The sequence below is a fragment of the Anolis sagrei genome, chromosome 3, assembly GCF_037176765.1.
Source record: "Anolis sagrei isolate rAnoSag1 chromosome 3, rAnoSag1.mat, whole genome shotgun sequence".
Lineage (NCBI taxonomy): Eukaryota > Metazoa > Chordata > Lepidosauria > Squamata > Dactyloidae > Anolis > Anolis sagrei.
Genome location: NC_090023.1, coordinates 26,120,157 through 26,140,944, shown reverse-complemented (window position 1 = coordinate 26,140,944; position 20,788 = coordinate 26,120,157). Strand labels below are relative to the sequence as shown.

The window sequence follows — 20,788 nt, the reverse complement described above, 5'->3', positions numbered from 1 at the left end:
AAAGTACATGTCAAAGAGATCTAGGAGACTTAGTAGACCATAAGTTGAACATGAGTCAATAGTGTGATGCGGTAGCTGGGACAACCAATGTAATTCTAGGCTGCATCAATAGTACAGTGTCTAGATCGAGGAAAATCATAGTCCCACTCTATTTTGCTTTGGGTCTTGTTTCTACCAACATGACCACATGAGGGCTAGTGTTGCTTTGTGCTTGTGTGCATCTTTCCCTTGTCTTTAATGAAGGCTCAATCCCATTGTTTGCCCCTTCTGAGCTCCTCCACAGACACATACTTCTCCATTTACTTATCTCACCCAGGGAGATAAGTATTGTTATTTAAGATTTATTATTATTATTATTATTATTATTATTATTATTTAGCATAATGCCAAAGTTTTTAAACTTTGCATTTTTAAATACATGTTAACTGTATCCTCAACTCACTTCTGACAAGATAAATATATAGAATTATTATTATTATTCTTAAAAACTTTGTATCAAGTAGGGTGTTTGTGTACTTTGTTCTTTACTCTCTCTGAGCTGGTTTGTGTCTTTCTCTGAGAGAAAGAAAGGATACTCATTAACTAAGTAAGTAACTCATTCATTAATTAGTGCTGTCCTTCTAGGAATGCTTAAGTGTTAGAAGGATCCATAGGGAAGACTTTCTCTCATACCCCACTTAACAACGTTTTAGATTTTGGTGGAATGCAAAAGTAGAACTTCTGCTGAGGAACTTCATAGACATTTACCTGTGTGTTTATTTTCCCTCCAGATGGTGACAATGCCTTGCAGATCCTGAAGAAGAAATGGTGGAAGTATATTTTGCTTGGGCTGGCAGACGTTGAAGCTAACTACACCATTGTAAAAGCTTACCAATACACGACTATAACAAGTGTCCAGGTAAAAAAGATGCATAGTCTTATGGGAAATTTCAACACATGTATTGTGGCAACACATGTATTGTGGCATAAAGTGAAGGGCAGGCTTTTGCAAAATGTTTCAAAATTATACAACACAAAGTTTACCTAATTTTTTAATGAGTTTTGACTATATTTCACGAATAAATTAAAAAAAAGCTGTGCTACTGGGGCTGTGGTAGCACAGCGGTTAAAACCACTAGCTGCAGGAAAGGTTGCTGACTGGAGGGTCAATAGTTCAAAGTCGCGAATCGGGGTTAGCTCCCACTGTCAGTCCAAGCTTCTGCCTACCTAGCAGTTTGAAAGCATGCAATGCGAGTAGAGCAATAGGTACTGCTTCGGTGGGAAGGCATGCAGACATTTCAACTAAAAGATCCGTGATGTCTACTGACAGCAGGATCCTTCTGCATGAAAAATGGAAAAAATGCACCTCCCCATGCCTGGAAGTTGAACGGTGCCTCCAGATGCCAGAAATGGAGAAGGGGAAGGCCTTTAGCTTATCTGTGTATTGTATGTCATTGGTCATTTAAATGGCATTGAATGTTTTCCTTATATGTGTATTGAAATCCGCTGAGTCTCTCTGGGAAGATAAAGTGGAATATAAATAAAGAATATTATTTATTTATTTAAAAGTCTCAAAAGCTTTGTTTTCCATGTCAAAACATTGTAAACCAGGAAGACATCAGGAAGTAATTCACAAAATCTTAAGTCACACCAAATTCCCAGTGAAGAATCTGGAAAGGGACTTAAAATCCCCTTTACTTACTTACTTACTTAGGCGATCCCTCATTGGCCGAGTAGGATAGTCTTCCAGGGTCAGAAGTCTTGTGAGTCTGTAGGTGACTGTGGAGCCCTATTCTTGATCTGCATCTTCTCCCGCAGTGAAGGCATAGGTTTCCAGATGGAAGGTGGGCTCGGTTGGGGTTGGCTTGATGCGCCTTCCTCTTGGCATGTGTTTCTCTTTCACTCTCCATTCATGCCTCTTCAAATTATGCAGCACTGCTGGTCACAGCTGACCTCCAGCTGGAGCGATCAAGGGCCAGGGCTTCCCAGTTTTCAGTGTCTATGCCAGAGTTTTTAAAGTTGGTTTTGAGCCCATCTTTAAATCTCTTTTCCTGTCCACCAACATTCTGTTTTCCATTCTTGAGTTCGGAGTAGAGCAACTGCTTTGGGAGACAGTGGTCGGGCATCCGGTCAACATGGCCGGTCCAGCGGAGTTGATGGCAGAGGGCCATCGCTTCAATGCTGGTGGTCTTTGCTTCTTCCAGCACACTGACGTTTGTCCGCCTGTCTTCCCAAGAGATTTGCAGGATCCCCTTTAGTCTCCACTGAGTCTAGTTTGATTGGGCATTTTGGCCATTCAACTGAGTTTACCCTGGTCAGGCTGTGAGTCCTGAACCTTTGCTATCTGAGTGTCAATGTGATAATAAGAAATTACGAGGCTGTGTATGATGGTGATTTGTTTCTTTTTGTCCATGACAGCTGTTAGACTGCTTTGGGATACCTGTGCTGATGGCATTATCGTGGTTCCTCCTCCGTGCAAGATACAAACTGATCCATTTTCTTGCTGTTGCTGTCTGCCTGTTGGGAGTAGGGACCATGGTTGGTGCAGATATATTAGCTGGGAGACCAGATGGTGAAGGTGAGGCCTGGGCAATATGTATCTGTGAAGTGTGCAAATATTATAACAAGGAACCTATCCAGCACCTGAAAGTTTAGTGTAAATAAATAAAATGTCCAACTAGTATGTCTGCTTGAAAGAAATAATAATCTTATTTTGAATTAAAAGGTCTGTTCAGGACATGGTTAAAAACTGCAAACTACAGAGGTTCTCTAAATATTCTTTAAATTCTCAAATCTACAGTATATAAGTCACTAATGTGGAAATACATATTTTAGCTTGGTTCCCAAGGAACTAAGTTTATGGATGATTGGAAGTGTTTCTTGAACCAAGAGGCTTTTGTGCAAAGGAAAACAGTTTTGTCTTATTTCCTGTGGATTTCCTTGTTTCTTGTGAAAATAAGGATCTTGTCTGCATTGGCACTCACATTGTGTAATGTTCCCTCTAGAGAACATTCAGTGCCTATGTTTGGTCTTTTCAGCACCAGATGAAATCTACGTATTCTCCTAGATTTAAAAATGGGGTTAGTGTGTTTATAGATGTTTGTGCCACTGCTCATTTTTAATTGTACTTTGGTTTTTATTCTGGCTTTATTCTGTATTTTTTTTTAAAAAAGTTGAATTGTTTTACTTTGGTTTTGAGTTTTGCATCCTTTCTGCAGTGGAGTCCCAACTTGTGCCAATATCCCATAACCCCCCCCCCCCCCAAAAAAAAAAAAGGTATCTTGCAATGAGAATGCTGTGTAGGGCTGAGTAAGGAACATTAGATCAGGAGTGGCTAAATATAATGACATGGAAGGGGAAGACCTTGCTGATTTCCTATTCACTTTCCTATTATGGAGTAGTCGGAGAGTGTGAAATCAAACAGGAATGGAAAATAACTGGTTGATTCATAATTTGGCAAAGTTAACATTGGAGGACCGTAGCTCCCTGGAGCCCTTCTGGCCTTACTGATACATTATGACTCACTTAGCCATGGATTCAATGCCTACAACATCATTCACCCGCAATCCCAAAAATATTCCTCCCTGGAAATGTACATGGGTCTTTCTATGTCCTCTAGTATTCTGCTATGGTAGGCTCCTTGTTCAAGGATAGTCAAAATATAAGGATCACTACTATCAGTGGCAGGTTTTGGAATTGATCCCCTATGGATATGGAGTTCATACAGTATCATTGGATTGTAGTTCCAATTTTCCTTCACTATTAGATATACTATCTAGATTGGGTAAAAGATGATGTCTAACAACATCTGGATGGCTCCCCCACTGTTCCTAGTTGAAACCAGTCTGTTAATTAAGGGACGGCATTGTCTGAAAATTGATCATAGAATCATAGAGTTGGAAGAGACCTTGTGGGCCATCCAGTCCAACTCCCTGCCAAGTAGCAGGAAAATTGCTGTAGGGCTTCAGCCTGTGATTGTTTCTTTGCCACAAGAGAATGATCATGATCAGGACTCTCCAGAGGTTCCCAGCCTCTGTTTCCAAGCCTCCAAAGAAGGAGCCTCCACCACACTCGGGGGCAGAGAGCTCCACTGCTGAACAGCTTTCACAGTTAGGAAGTTCTTCCACATGTTCAGGTGGGATCTCCTTTCCTGTAGTTTGAAGCCATTGTTCTGCACCCTAGTCTCCATGATCAAGCATGATAGGTAAAAATCCAGCCCCTTTTGGGGAGCAAGCATCTCCTAAAATCATCAAATCATAGATGTGGAAGGGACCTTGTGGGCTATCAAGTCCAACCCCTGGTTCTCAACCTGTGGGCTCCCAGGTGTTTTGGTCTACAACTCCCAGAAATCCCAGCCAGTTTACAAGCTGTTAGGATTTGTTGGAGTTGAAGGCCAAAACATCTGGGGACCACCAGGTTGAGAACCACCGGGCTGAAGCATCACCAGCAGGTAGCTGTCCAGCAACTTTTTGAAGATGTCCAGAGGAGACCCCACTACCACTCTAAGCAATTGGTTCCTGGCAATGTGCTGCTAAATGATTCCCTTGCTGAATTTCCATTTGTTAAAAGGGACAGGAGCTCTGCCAGCCGGTGGAGGAGCATGCAACTTTCTTAACAGCAGCAATTTACGTATTGAATTCTTATTAAATTCAAGATTAAGATTACTCAGCTGGATCGTGTTATAGAAAAAGCCCTAGTAAAATGAGTGCAATTTACGTGTATCGTATTGTGCCTTTGCCCTAAAAAAAAAAGCTAATATAATCTTAGCATGCATTTAGGAAATTTCTGAGATGTAGAACTTGGTTCAGCTCTTACCGCAATCAATTTATTGACTTCCCTGGAGAGCTAAATTGGGACATTGACGTACAAGGAAAAGAGAAAGAACCTGACATTTTAGAACAACCCTTCACATTTCTCAGGTTTCTCTCAGAGTGTTGTTTGTGTCATGAGTAACTCCAATGTAGATTTTTTCAGGGGATTTCTTAAAGTGGCCAACACAAGGAACAGCATAAACTCTTCTCACAAAAAGTATGTATTTCAAATCATTTCCTTAATCCATGTATCCCAAATGTTTGATGGTGGCAATAATGTTGCCTGGTGAACACCTCACCTTGCCTAATGGAAGGGCTGGTCATGTGTGTCCCATTCTCATCCAGATTTTGGGCTGTGTGAATGGCCCTTGTGATCTCTTACAACTCTAGGATTCTATGAAAGTTGTGGCTCTCCTTAGAAGGGATTTCCTGACAGTAAGAGCTGTTTGACAATGGAATATACTGCCCCACAATGTGGTGAAGACTCCTTCTGTGTAGGTTTATCAACAGAGGCTGGATGGTCATCTGTCAGGAGTGCTTTGATGATATATTTTTGTAGTCTCTTCCAATTCTATGATACTAGCATTCTCTTGCAGTTATTTAAAAGTATCAAGCAGACTCCATCATGCCAACTTTTCAGCCACGCACTGCAGTTGTATATTAGCAGCTTATTGTGCAGCTCTTTGCTTTCAAGTTGCCTGTTCACTTATGGCAACCCATGATTTCATATGATTTTCTTAGGCAAGGAATACTAAAAGTTTCTTGCTTTGAAATAGTCTTCAGTAAAAGGAAAAATAAGTAATTCACTAGTAGGTACCAAATATTATCCTAAAAGATATCAAATACCTGTAAAAATATGGCTACTGTTATCTCTTGACATTCCCATTCGCTTTACTTTACATTGATTTCCTTTCTAAAAACCAATTCATGTCTTCTGTACAGGAAGCGACGTGGTGATTGGAGATGTCTTAGTCCTCCTCGGCGCTTCGTTGTATGCGATTTCGAATGTGAGTGAGGAATACATTGTGAAAAATCTGAGCAGAGTGGAGTTTCTAGGAATGGTGGGCTTGTTTGGGACTATTATCAGCGGTCTGCAGCTGTAAGGACCTATTATACGTACTTTCATTGTAAATTAAGAAAACCATCCACACCACAGAATGATTTCTTCCCTTCCATGAATTGGTGGGTTGTGCCATTGTTCACATTGCATTTAGTCTGTGTAGTGTCACCAGATTACAACCCAGAGATTTCCCCTTTATTTCTAAATTCAGTACCAAATTAGAAGACCTCTCACTCATTCATCTCGCCTTCCTCCTGTTCTTTTGTGTATCTACATCCTGGACTTTGTGTGATTGGCTATTTGAAAACATAAAATTCTGGGAGATCTCTGGGTTGTGAGCTGGCAGACCAAGATGGTTAGGCATTTATTTGGTTGCCTGAGCATCTAAATTTTTCTCATATTAAGCTTATGTTCAGCTTTTTTTTTGTACTGACTTCTTCTAGTTTATGTGCTGATCATGCTATCCGTGAGATTTCCAACTCCTGTAAATGGTTATTCATGCAAATAATCTCCTTGGTCTTTGTGGAACTTGTCACAGGATTAAGGATTCTTAATTGTTGACTGCTTTGGGATTTGGCTTTTGTGGACTTGTGTTGTCATCATTTTACGGAGAGTGATCTTGAGTCTTTTGCAGTTGTATAATATCAGCCTTCTGTAGCATTGGCTCCATTCTGAAGACAATTTCATACTAATGTTAAGACCCAGTATGCAAAATCCAAAAAAGTATTAAAGTAATTTAAAATACTTTGGGAAAAAGAATCTGAATTAGGGACAACCACCCCCTCTCAGCAGATTTACTGGATAGCATGATGTAGCAGGTTGCTTTCATCTGAGTCATTGGGAAGGATAAGATTCTCCTCTCCTCTGGGTAAATTTACAATAGAGTCTACGTATCCAACTTTTGCTTATCCAACGTTCTGTATTATTCAACGCAGCTGCTTATCTCCCCGGATCCACAGCTGTTTCAATGCATTGCGATGTTTTGGTGCTAAATTCAGAAATACAGTAATTACAACATAACGTTACCAGGGTCGTAGCCAGAAAAAATTTGGGCCGGGGGGGGGGGGTGTGGGTTTGAAAATTTCGGAAGGGGTTTGAAAATTTCGGGGGGGGGGGGGGGTTGAAACCTGCCTCCTAGCTCACGCTGAAGCAAAGAGAACAGCAGGGGGGCAGAGCAGCCTTCAGTAGCCTGCAGCTCCGCCCCTATCAACCACCTCCACCAAGTCTGGCCTCCTTAATGAGAGCATTCAATACCCCCCACAACTTGGTTGCTTCACTACATCGGCTATTGCTGCAAGTAATGACAGTGTGAATAAATTGTCAATATTTGTTTTGAGATAGTGCTTGCAGTTCTGGATGGACTCTTAATTTTTTGTGTCATAGACAGCATGGGGATTTGGTTAACTAGTTAAACTTCATGAGTAAACCAGGGGTTTTTTTAACCAGAAAAATTTGAACCCCTAACCCCCCCCCCCCCAGCTACAGGCCCGAAGGTTACCATGTATTGAACTGCTTTTTCTGTCATAATGTAATTTGACATTTATTGGGCCTTTCCTTAATCCCTCCTTATTATCCAACATTTTCGCTTATCCAACATTCTCCCGGCCTGTTTATGTTGGATAAGCGAGACTCTACTGTATTTCAAGCTACTTTTGCCCTTTGAACTCAGTTTGTAGTAATTGAAGGAAGCTGAAGACAATGGGGAGAAGTGGAAGAAGGAGAGAGAAATTGCATTTCAAGTAAAACATTGCTGACTTCCCTAAAAGGATTAGTTTATGATGGTTTAAATTTTAATAAAACCAAAGTTCTTATTAAAGAATCAGAGCCAGTGTAATGCAGTAGTGTTCAATGTTGAGACTGGAATGCCAGGAGGCCAGGGTTCATATCCCTGATCAGCCATGATGACTTTGAGCAAATCACATTCTTTCAGGGTAAGAAGAAGCCAATAACAAACTTCCTCAGAATATGTCTTGACAATAAAAGCTTTTGATAGCGTTGCCATAAATTGGTGTACACTTGAAGGGACATAACAAGTCATGTCAAAGACTGTATATAGCCTAAAAGTACCAGAACTGATTTTGGAATCTAAGAAGGGTCAGCTCTGGTTAGTACTTGAGTGGGATACCACCAACCAATACCAGATGCTGTAGGTTATATTTCAGAAGAAAGAATTAGCAAAACCACCTGTGAATATTCCTTGCATAAGAAAACCCTATGAAATTCATGGAGGCACCGTAAGTTGATAGGTGCAGTAGAGTCTCGCTTATCCAACCTAACATTGGATAAGCAAAAATGTTGGATAATAAGGAAGGATTAAGGAAAAGCCTATTAAACATCAAATTATGTCATGATTTTACAAATTAAGCACCAAAACATCATGTTTTACAACAAATGAGTAGAAAAACAGTTCAATACACAGTAACGTTATGTAATAATTACTGTATTTACGAATTTAGCATCAAAACAGACAAGGGTTCTTTCTTTCTCCTACCCTGGACATTATTCAGGACGGGAGGCAGACTCCATTGGATAATACAGAATGTAGAATGAGCGAAGGTTGGATAAGCGAGACTACTGTCATGTGAAGGCACATATTTATTTATTATTTATTTACTCTATTTATATCGCACCTTTCTCCCCTGAAGGGGACTCAAGGCAGCTTTATATATGGCAATTATTCAATGCCTTTGAACAACAAACAGTTAAAATACATTAAAGATTTAACATTAAAATTAAATGCGAATTAAAAATATATAAAATATTGTATTGTCAAAGGCTTTTATGGCCGGAATCATTGTAGGTTTTTTTCGGGCTATATGGCCATGTTCTAGAGGCATTCTCTCCTGATGTTTCGCCTGCATCCTCTGAGGATGCTTGCCATAGATGCAGGTGAAACATCAGGAGAGAATGCCTCTAGAACATGGCCATATAGCCCGAAAAAACCTACAACAACCTATATAAAATAATACAATCACTATTAAAAATCACGTCATCCACAATAGTAGTCTGGGGCCATTCCAAAAGTCATTGTGCATAATTATGTAGCTATTATGTCTCCTGTGCTTTACATATAATATAATATAATATAATATATTGTATATACATATAGTATTTATAATATTATAATGTAATACAATATAATACTAATAATAATACAATATTATAATCATATATTTTATATTACATGTAATATTACTAATAATATTACAATATGGTATAGTACAATATAGTAATATATAATACTGATACTGTTCTATGCTAATAATATAATATATTGTATGTATATATATCTTGTAATCCGCTCTGAGTCCCCTTCGGGGTGAGAAGGGCAGCATATAAATGTCGTAAATAAATAAACAAACAAACAAACAAACAAACAAATATTATTGCACTGTAGGTAATCTCCAAAGTCTTGACCCTAGAGCCAGGTTTTCACATACACATACAGACCTAAATGGTTTCCTAGGTGAACTATTTTCAGATAGTGAACTGTTATTTCTGTAAAAGTTATCGTTAGACACTGAGAAAGTTAGTGGATTACTTTTTGGGCATCTTGCTTGGGGGTTCTGGAAATGTTTTTTTCTAGGAAGGGGGGATTTTTCAAAGCTTTCATTGAGGCAAGCCGGAGGTAGGTTTCAAGGTTGTTGATAAATGAGCATTAGATGTAGAACATGAAAGAAACACATTGTAACCAATGATGAGTACAAATAGGACTGTGCTGCATTTGGTTGTAGCAAGGCTGCAATTATATTGTTTTGTGAAATAATGTGATGACTGGTGACATTGCTACTTTTAACAAGAACATGTTGACCTTGTTTCTAATACATTGACTTTTGCAGGTCATGAGATGTTTTGCTGTCTTGGGCAATATTTCTATTTTTGGGTGTATTTTGTATTTTAAAAACTCAAAATAATAAAAAGTAATATATTAAATACAATTTCCTAAGACGTTGTGAGTTCCACCATTCAGAATAATTATTGGACAATCTCTAGCGATCCAAATTTGGGGAGGCTTTAAGGCAGACATGGGCAAACTTCGGCCCTCTAGGTGTTTTGAACTTAAACTCCCACAATTCCTAACAGCCTAGCGGCTGTTAGGAATTGTGGGAGTTAAAGTCCAAAACACCTGGATGGCTGAAGTTTGCCCATGCCTAGTGTAGATGCACCTGGCAATGCCAGATGTGTAGATGACAACAGGACGACTGTCTATAAAATTTTGGTAAAAACATTCCTCTATTTAGGTGGCCATCTGATTGTGCTTTCCTGCATGGGTTGGACTAGATGGCCCTTGGGGTCTTTTCCAACTCCTTAATTCTATGATTAAACAACATTCTTGGTGACTTAGGACCCTTCCACACAACTGAATAAAACCCCACATTTTCTGCTTTGAACTGGAATAAATGGGAGTGTGGGCTCAGATAACTCAGTTCAAAGCAGATATTAAGGGATTTTCTGCCTTGATATTCTGGGTTATATGGCTGTGTGGAAGGGCCCTTGGTTTTTAGGCCTGTTCTTGGGATTATTTGGGGTACTGATACAGAAAATTGCATTGGATAATAGACCATATCAGCTCTAGCAGATATCAGTCAACATCATGGGTAAGCATATGGTGAACAATATATGGCATATGTTAGGTATCTCAAAAATTAGTGCTGATAGCATGAAATAGGTGCCAGTCTTGGAATCAGAGAGTCAAACATACTCAGTAACAGGTCTAACCTTTGGGTCCTTCTGTACTGGTGGCTGTTAGGAATTGTGAGAGTTGAAGTCCAAAACACCTGGAGGGCCAAAGTTTGTCCATTCCTGCTCTGGAGTGTGTGTTGGTCTCCCAGTTCCAAAGGTTTGGGGATAATAGAGACTATCTCTAGATCCATTTCAACATGGCATCAGTTCTTGTTATGAAACAAAGGCTGCTTTGATTGCCTTTATGGGTGACTTATGCAGGCAACTGGAGAGCAAGAGTGTGTCCCTGTTGGTTCTACTGGAACACTCACTGGCTTTTGATACCATCAACCATGGTATCCTTTATGGGTCATGATATTTTTCGCTGGTATGGGACTTCAGAACACTGTTATACAGTGATTTCAGTCTTTGTTGGAGGGGCGAACACAGACATTTATTTATTTCATATACTTGTACCCCACCCTTCTCACTCCCACGGGGGGACTCAGGGCAGTCTCACAGCAAACACCTTTTGGTACCATTATAATGATAAAAACAATCAACAAATTCATTAAAACAAAACATTAAATAAACAGTTGTTAAAACACGCCAATTAAAATCTGGGTTCGGGTCAATTCACTGTGACTTCAAAATTGCTTATGTCTTCTTCATACAAGTCGCTATTCAATGGTCAAATGCAAGGTCCCACAGCCAAGTCTTGAGTTTCCTTCTAAAGGACAGGAGGGAGGTGGCCAATCTGATGTCTTTGGGGAGGGAATTCCACAGAATTTAAATTTAAACAGAAATGTAGTGCTATTTGATGCCCTGGCTGTTGACCTGTTGACCTATGGGGTCCCTCAGAAATCTATTTTGTTTGCTCACGTTGTATATTGGATTCTGGAAACTTCATCATCACATTTTAACGTCAGTGTCCCCCTTCCCCCTTGTTTTTCTTCTTCCTCCCCATTTTTCCTTTAGAGCCATTGTGGAACATAAAGACATCGCCAATATTCAATGGAACTGGAAAATTGGTAAGTGGATGCTGAAATCCCAGTACTAACTTTTGGGAAGCTAATCTTTATTACTCTAGTGTTTTCAAAATGTGCATCTCTCACTCCTTGTGTAAGAAGCACAGCAAAATTGGGGAGAGGGTGAATTTTATAGTTGATAGTCAACAGTTTAAAGTGAAAACTCACACTGATTCTAGCAACTCTTCACTTAGCAATCAGTGCTATAAAGCACATGTCCTTTTCCTCTTACAAGACATAAAGAAGGGAACTTTCAATCCCTGTGTGATTTATGGAATTCATTGCCACATTATGCTGCATTGCTAGGTTGCTCCTGCCGACCTATCCGTTCAAAAACATGCAAATGTGAGTAGATAAATAGGTACTGCTTTGGTGGGAAAGGCATAAGATGCTGAAAGCAGTTATGCTGGTCACACAACCAGGAGGCGACAATGCAGGCTCCTCAGTTTGGAAATGGAGAAAAGCACCTCCCTCAGAGCCTGAGATCAGCACTGCCTCCAAAGCCGGAAATGAAAGGAGAAGCCTTTGCCTTTGTTTGTGTTTGTGTGTCTCGGCAATGAATGTTTGGTGGTATCTTTTTATACTGTAATCTGCTCTGAGTCCCCACGGGGAGAAGAGTGAAATAGAAACAAACTATTATTATTATTATTATTATTATTATTATTATTATTATTACATAAGCCAAAAAGCCTATAACATAAACATTCAATTTAATCTCCTAAGTGCTCCCTATAAATAGGGGAGGGGGTAGACAAAGATGACTATCCCGACTAGAAGCTATAATAAAAAAAGAAGTACTTACTTTAAATGATTGCACTTCTGATTCAATTATTACGTGATTCAATTATTTATCAAAAGCTAACATTTTTATACCCCATCTTTTTTTGAACTAACAAAAGAGATAAAAACATTTCAGTCTTTTGAAAAATGAATCAAGGATTTCTCCTCAATTAGCAGTATCACTTTATCTATTTTGGAAGTTCATACATCTTTACCAAACTATCTTTGAGCAAACAAGAGATGAGCCTCTATGACCATATTTCTCACCTGGGGGTTGGGATCCCTGTTGGGGGGGGGGGTTGCGAGGGGATGTCACAGGGGTCACCAAAGACCATTAGAAAACACAGCATTTTTTATTGGTCATGGTGATTCTGTGTGGGAAGTTTGGTCCAATTCTATTATTGGTGGAGTTCAAAGGACTCTTTAATTGTAGATGAACTATAAATCCCAGCAACTACAACTCCCAAATGTCATGGTCTATTTCCCCAAACTCCACCAGTGTTCACATTTTGGCATATTGAGTATTTATGCCAAGTTTGGTCCAGATCCATCATTGTTTGAGTCCACAGTGCTCTCTGGATTAAGGTGAACGACAACCCCCAAAACTCAAGGTCAATGCCCACCAAACCCTTCCAGTATTTTCTGTTGATCATGGGAGTTCTGTGTGTCAGGTTTGGTTGTATTCTATCATTGATGGAGTTCAGAATGCTCTTTGATTGTAGGTGATCTATAAATCACAGCAACTACAATTTCCAAATGACAAAATCAACCCCCGCCCAACCCCACCAGTATTCAAATTTGGGCGTATGAGGTATTTGTGCCAAATTTAGTCCAACAAATGAAAAGACATCCTGCATATCAGATATTTACATTACGAGTCAGAACAGTAGCAAAATTATAGTTATGAACTAGCAATGATAATAATTTTATGGTTGGGGGTCACCAAAACATGAGGAACTTGTTTAAGGGGTCACGGCATTAGGAAGGTTGAGGAACACTGCTCTATGATGATGTATTGCAGCAATCTTCCATGCTGCCTCTTCAGTTGACTCTCCATCACTCCCATCAAGGGAACTAAACTTAAGAAGGGTTTAATGTATCATTGGCCGTTATTCATTTTGGCCAGTTTGGAACCTCTGGGAGCAAAAGTACCCCGGTGACATAATCAGGGCAGCACTTTTAGGCAGAAATCCAGGTCTTCACTCATGCAAGAGGGCTGACCTGTCATATATTGAAGCCAGTGAATCAATAAATATTACCTTCTGAAGAGTTCCGCTTCTTCTCCCCCCACTCCCAGTACAATTGTTACATCCAGAGTAGAAAATTACCTAACCACATTAATGAGATGATGTGTTGTGCTGAATGCCAGCTGCTGGGGGAGAAGAGCTATCATCTTTAATACCTGACTTATTGGCTCTTCTCAAGAGTATTGTGTTGGGCACCAGGGAGGGACTGAGTACAGGAAAGGATAGACCTTCGGTTTGGCCCAGTGGGGATATTTTTCATTACTTTCTTTTATCCTTGTATGTACTTGAGCTTAAAGGCTCCTGAGAGTATTTGCCCTTCTCTTCCCTACTTAGTGTTCACTGTCTTTAAATATTAAGCTGCTGCCTTGTCTTTTCAGCGTTGCTGTTCCTGGCTTTTGCCCTTTGCATGTTTGGGCTCTACAGCTTCATGCCAGTCGTGATCAAAGTCACCAGCGCCACTTCGGTCAACTTGGGGATTCTGACAGCAGATCTCTACAGTCTGTTCTTTGGGCTCTTCTTGTTTGGTTACAAGGTGAGACAGAGTCAAATCATCATTTGGGACAGCTTAGTTTTGAAAGTTACTATAATGGTCCACTGAGTCGCCTACGGGCTGAGATAGTGCGGTATACAAATAAAGTAAATAAATAAATATTCATTGGCATCATTTAGAAATAACTAAAGATCTACATCTTGTGTCCCTTCCTAAAGGAGGGCAATTCTTGTATTACAGTCCCTAAAGCACCCACAAGGATTCTCCAGATTGTTTCTTCTTCTTCGAATCGGAGAATCACTGATATGGGGATGTGGTTCACCTCTAGACACACTGTATTCCACCAACCAAACAACAACACAGTTTCATTTATATCTAATCTTTTCCCCAAAACCATGACTCAACATAGGTTACACATTTTATTGAATTATAAAATTATATTGAATTTTAAAAAGTTCAATATAGTTAATATACTGTACGATCCCCATATTTGTGGGAGAAGTATGAATAGACTTGGCATGGAAACATTTAAAAATATTAATCAAAAGGCAAAATGGGTAGAGTCAGGGTCAACAATCTGAATGGTCAAACCCAGTATTTCAAGAACCACAAAGCAAAAGCACAGTTAAGAGTTGAACTTCTGTTGCTTCCTCCTGTGCTTCACCCTGGCGACTAGTGTCCGCCATGGGACATCTGAGTGGACACTAGTAAAGGTAAAGGTTTTCCCCTGACATTAAGTTCAGTCATGTCCGACTGGGGGTTGGTGCTCATCTTCATTTCTAAACCAAAGAGCCAGTGTTGTCCATAGACACCTCCAAGGTCATGTGGCTGGCATGACTGCATGGAGCACCGTTACCATCCTGCCGGAGTGGTACCTATTGATCTACTCACATCTGCATGTTTTCAAACTGCTAGGTTGGCAGAAGCTGGGGCTAACAACGGGAGCTAACACCACTCTCCGGTTTCGAACCTGTGACTTTTTGGTCAGCAAGTTCAGCAACTCAGTGCTTTAATCCACTGCATCACCAGGGGCTGCAATGGAAACATGAAACCACAGATAATAATGAAACTGTATTGAAATGAAGGACTTCTGGTCCAAGAATGGCATAGAGTCATGCAGGAGGACCTAGAAAATACTTAGAGAGGACATAATAATAATAATAATAATAATAATAATAATAATAATAAATAATACACTTTATTTATATTTTGCTTTATCTCACCGGAGGGACTTAGAGCAGATTACAGTATACAGATATAAGGCAAAAATTCAATGCCTTTTACACAGTGAACAACAATGACATACAATACATAGACAAAGATAAAGGCCTTCCCCTTTCATCTCTGGCATCTGGAGGCAATGCTCAACTCCAGCCATGGGGAGGTGCTGTTGTTCCACTTTTCCATGCTGAGGGGCCTGTTGTCTGTAGACATCTCTGATCATATTTTGCCAGCATGTCTGCATGGGGTGCCCCTTTACCATCCCGCCGAAGCAGTACCTATTGATCTACTCACATTTCATGCTTTTGAACTACTAGGTTGGTAGAAGCTAGGGCTAACAGTCCTGAGCTCACCCTGACTTGCAATTACAGGGGTCATCCTTTTTAAAAAACAAAAAATCAAGATTAAAATGGGATTAAACTATTAACAACACAAAAACAATTTAAAACATATAATTGTCAAGGTTAAAAAGGACTTTTTGGAATGAAACCTTTAAATTAATGCAATCAGTACAGCTCCCCAAATCCTCAACCACCATGGCTAGCAAGCATGTTGGATGGGGGATTTTGTGGACTGTAGTCCATAAAGTTAACCTTTCTAGAGTCTGTCTCCTGACATTATTTGTCCTTGCAGGGATGCTCCCCAAATTCAGTATTAAACTGAATTCTTATATTGATGCTGAGAGACGGATATGACAACATGCTTATATAATGAAACTGGAGTTGTAATCTTTCAATACTTAACCTTTTGAACAGTATTTTTTCTCTTTTTTTTAATAAACTGGGTTCTATTCCCCCTCATAATACTAAGCCCTTTATTATCCAGAAGCCGAATTTCCTCCATATCTGCTTTGAAATATATTTACTCTCAAGACCTTTGAACCCTTTTAGGCACTATATTAACATGGTCATAATTTTTCCAAGATCCATGAATTAAGACAGGCTTCTTTGACCTGGTGCCCTCTATTAACTATGCAAGTTAATCCCACATAATTACAGGAACATTGGCGAAACTCCTATAACTTTATGGTCTGAGCTGCTTGATGGGATTGTGCCTCCTAAAAGAGGTGAATCCAAGGCGGACACATTAAGCTAATTAGTGGCAGAACCTCCGAACCTGGCTTTTGGGGAAAACAGCATGCCTTACTGTGAGGATAATCGAGGATTAGGCCATCAGTTTCCATATTCCTTCACTTCTGTCAGTCACCTGATGAGAGAATTCTATTAATCAAAAAAGCCTTTTGTTTTCTTTTGAGCTGCTGAGCATATTGATCTTCCAAAGGCTTGACAACAGTCCATGATGGTTTCTTTTTTTGCCTGTGGTAGCATACATATTGGAGCCCCTGGTGGCACAGTGGATTAAACCGCTGAGCTGCTGAACTTGCTGACCAAAAGGTTGGCAGTTCAAATCTGGGGAGCAGGGTGAGCTCCCATTGTTAGCCCCAGCTTCTGCCAACCTAGCAATTCACAAACATGCAATATGAGCAGATCAATAGGTATTGCTCTAGTGGGAAGGTAACAGCACTCCATGCAGTCATACTGGCCACCTTACCTTGGAGGTGTCTACGGACAACGCCGGCTATGTGGCTTGGAAATGGAGATGAGCATCACCGCCAGAGTTGGACTTAATGTCAGGGGAAACCTCTACCTTTACCTTAGCATACATACTGCATATACATGTATTTATCTCTATCCCGTGGGACTCAGGGCTGATTACTAAATGGGAACATATAAAATGTATCTCATTAAAACCTATAATAGTTAAATTATAGTTAAACTATAGCATTAAACTATAGATTAGTGTAAGGAAAGGGTGATGGTAGCAGTGCCCATGTGGAGAACAGATCAGGCTGAAAAGGATATATTATCTATGTTGTTGGAAATTATGTTTGAAAGAAAGATTTTATAAATTGTTTTCTAACTTGAGTGGCTTTCTCGTTAACATCTCGTGATGTTATGGAACATCATGAGATGCTGATAATCTGGTATCTCCCCAGCTTGCATTGGCTTTGAAACCTTGAGATGAGAACAAATTCCTCGTGTCATGGACACCTTGTCCAGTATCTCACTAATTACAGACAGCTGGATGCTTCTTCTGCTGTGATCATTTATCTCTTTCAGACAAAGTTAGCCAGAATTTTTTTCTATGTTTTGAGGGTATTAAAGAATTAAAGAGGTCTCTCTCTGTATGTTTTTTCACATTCTAAATTGCTATTTATAAGTGATGCATCTTAGCTTTGACGCTCAGCTTTGACAATTCCAAAAACAGGGGAATTCCAGACAAGAAAGAATCGGGGCCTGTTGCACCTCCCAACAAAGGATTCCCCCAGGCAGGAAGCAGACAGGCTTTGAATCTATAAGGCTATTCAATGCTAATGAACTTGTGCACCAGCTTCACCCATATCTTGGGAGGTCGGCTTGGCCATGGTGGTCCATGCTCTGGTTACATCCTGTATAGATTAATGCAATTCACTCTACATTGAATTGCCTCTGAACACTGTTCAGAAGCACCAGCTAGTCCAATGCTGGGCAGCCAGGTTGCTCATAGGTGTGGGGTACAGGGAGCGTACAATTCCCCTTTTACGCCAGTTCCACTGGCTGCCTATTAGCTTCCGAGCACAATTCAAAGTGCTGGCCTTGACCTATAAAACCCTAAACGGCTCTGGCCCAGCTTACCTGTCTGAACTTATCTTCCTCTATGAACTCCCAAAGACCTTAAGATTGACCCTGCTCTCGGTCCTGCTGCCATCACAATCACGTTTGGTGGGAATGAGAGACAGGGCCTTCTCAGTGATGATTATGGATTGACTTGGAGGATGACTTGTAATGGTGAATTGTTTTAATGTATTTATAACTGTTTTTAATGTAGGTTACATTTATTTTATGCTGTGTTTTGTTTGGCACCGACTGGTGCCTGCTGGTAGCCATCCTGAGTCCCTCTTTGGAGACGAGGATGGGATAGAAATGCTCTTAATAAATAATTAATTAATAAATAATCGAGCTGGCCAAAGAGTCAAAGAAATCATGGCTGTCTGGGTCTGCAAGACTTGAGCAGGGCTGTTGAGAATAGGGACACTTGGAAGTCTTTCATTTATGGAGTCAACATAATTCAAAGTTGGCTTGAGAACAATTAAACTCAAAATGTCCAAAGTATATGTCATGCTTTGTCTGTATTTGTACAGGAGAATTGCTTTCCAATTACTTATTTCCACCTTTCCTTTGTATTTGTCAGTTTTCAGTGCTGTATCTCCTCTCCTTTGTGGTCATCATGGTGGGCTTCATCATGTATTGTTCCACTCCGACCCGTACCATTGAGGCCGTTGCCACTAGCCTGCCATTGGCAACCAGCACGGGGTTTGACAATCTCGCCTTAAAGATTGAGGAGAACCACTGGGATGCGCCAGTCACCTTGCCTCCACAACTCAACAGAGACGAAGGTCAGGCAAAGGAAACATCAGCTACAAAACTTACAGCCTTGTGAATTGTGGAGCCCTTCAGCTGCTGGAATTGCCTTGGAAGTGTCAGTAAACAAGAGATAATGAACATAATGCTGTTTTTAGGGTGGATAAACTGGAGAGATACCAAGGTGGAATCTGTGCTCAAGCCAAAGTCTGGAATTCCACGACAAGATAATGAGAACTGGATCTATGGTTGCATCCTCTGTATTGAATCAACATTCACCGAAGATCTGTCTGTAGAGTTGCCAGAGAATAGAAAAGTAGAAACTGCTAGGACAATGACTAACAGTTGTTCTCTAGAAAGCGAAGTCTGTAGTGAAAGAAAACTCAATAAATGAATGGCTTATTTTGAATTAATTTCCTATTTTGAAAGTTTATACTAACAACTACTGTGAGATATGTTTTGACAAAAAGAACCATAAGACAATGAATACAGTAGGTAGAAAAGAAAGGGAGAGAATGTAAACACTTAACATTAAATCAAATTGTTAATCAGGTCAGAAACTCTGGAAACTAGAAGGACAATTGTGCAGAGTAAAGAATCCTTGCTTCCAGACCAGGATGACTAGGAAGGAAATGTAGTGTTTCCTGCTCTTATGCCATTCGTTTGCATGGGCTATCCAGAATCTTTGCAATCATTAGTGCATAACACTTGAAGATTGTTTGATTCCAATCAGTTCATAGAATCCTAGAGTTGGAAAAGACCCCGTGGGCCATCCACTCCAACCCCCTGCCAAGAAGCAGGAAAATTGCATTCAAAGTACCCTCGACGGATGGCCATCCAGTTCCACTGACAAGTGATGCTGATCTTGTGATCATCTTGTGATCCCATCTCAATTACAAGCATCTCCCGAGTCCTTTGTACACTTCTTACCAAAATTTTGGACCTCATTGAATTGTTTTTCATCTCAAATATAGACTGTGCCTATTCTGTGTGTCCTTTTTCAGTATATGGTCAGCAAAACATGTGCATAATCAGCTCCTTGGAAAAATGAGATGCCTTTACCATAATAATAAATAGCCAAATATATAGATTGCACTCTGGCAACTAAAAAGTGAAATATATGATTTATACCCTTGAACTCTAAACAGTTTGCATTACTAGGATTTCAAGATGATGCTTTAAGTGGCACTTTCTTCATGGTTTGGTGTAATCAGATGTATAATTGAAACAAAATAAATATTTGTATTACAGACCAACTTGGCATTGAGATCAGAGGTTGAAGAAGTTACTTTTGGGCGACTACAACTTTTGGAATGTCCCATCTAGCATGGATTCTGGGGTTCATTTGGCAGTATCCAGTTACTTATTTATTTCTTTATTTACAGTATTTATATTCCACCCTTCTCACCCTGGAGAAGACTCAGGGCAGATCACAATACACACACACGGCAAAACATTACACCCCTTCATATAGTGCTAGAATACCTTTCCTTCATGCAACAGCAGTCTCCTGGAGAATGAGAGAGGCACACAAATGTCTCAATTGGAGTGCTGTGTGGTTTCAGGGCTATTATCTCAATTTCTAGTATATCTTGCCAGAGGTGAGCAATTCATGTTTGGTTTTTTGCTTTGTGGTCCCACCTCTGCAAAATGGGCAATCGGTTCCATAGAACTCTGCCCCACTTGGTTCACCAGCAACACCATAATTTTGTTCACATATCTCTCTATCTCTCTATTTATCTGCCTATCTGTCTATCTACCTCTCTCTCTCTGACTTACTTGGTGATCCCTCATTGTCCGAGTATGATGGCCTTCCAAGTGTAGTGTCCTGGCAGTGGATGCATAGGTGACTGTAGAGCCCTAGTTTTGACCCACATGTTCTTCCACAGTGAGTTGTAGTTTTGCAAGGTCTTTATCCTCTGTTGCAATGAGAGCTGGTGCCTCACCAAACTACAAACCCTAGATCCTGTATCATTAAATCATTGCAGTTAAAGTAGTGTCAAATGGTATTAATTCTACAGTGTCATCATCATAGGCTATAACTCGTGGCTAAGTATGATTGCTTTCCAAGTGTAAGGTCTTGGCGGTGGATCCATAGGTGACTGTAGA

General features: G+C 40.1%; 1 protein-coding gene across 1 annotated transcript in view; it reads left to right on the top strand.

Annotated features, from left to right (window-relative positions):
* Window positions 1-19,946, top strand: part of SLC35F2 (solute carrier family 35 member F2) — a 33,247-nt gene extending 13,301 nt beyond the window's left edge. The window contains exons 3-8 of the mRNA XM_060771005.2: window positions 771-898; window positions 2,398-2,557; window positions 5,733-5,889; window positions 11,491-11,543; window positions 13,945-14,099; window positions 18,510-19,946. Coding sequence (XP_060626988.2) covers window positions 771-898; window positions 2,398-2,557; window positions 5,733-5,889; window positions 11,491-11,543; window positions 13,945-14,099; window positions 18,510-18,758 — 902 coding nt within the window. The 3' untranslated portion in view covers window positions 18,759-19,946. The remainder of the gene's footprint in view (window positions 1-770; window positions 899-2,397; window positions 2,558-5,732; window positions 5,890-11,490; window positions 11,544-13,944; window positions 14,100-18,509) is intronic.
* The last annotated feature ends 842 nt before the right edge of the window (window positions 19,947-20,788 follow it).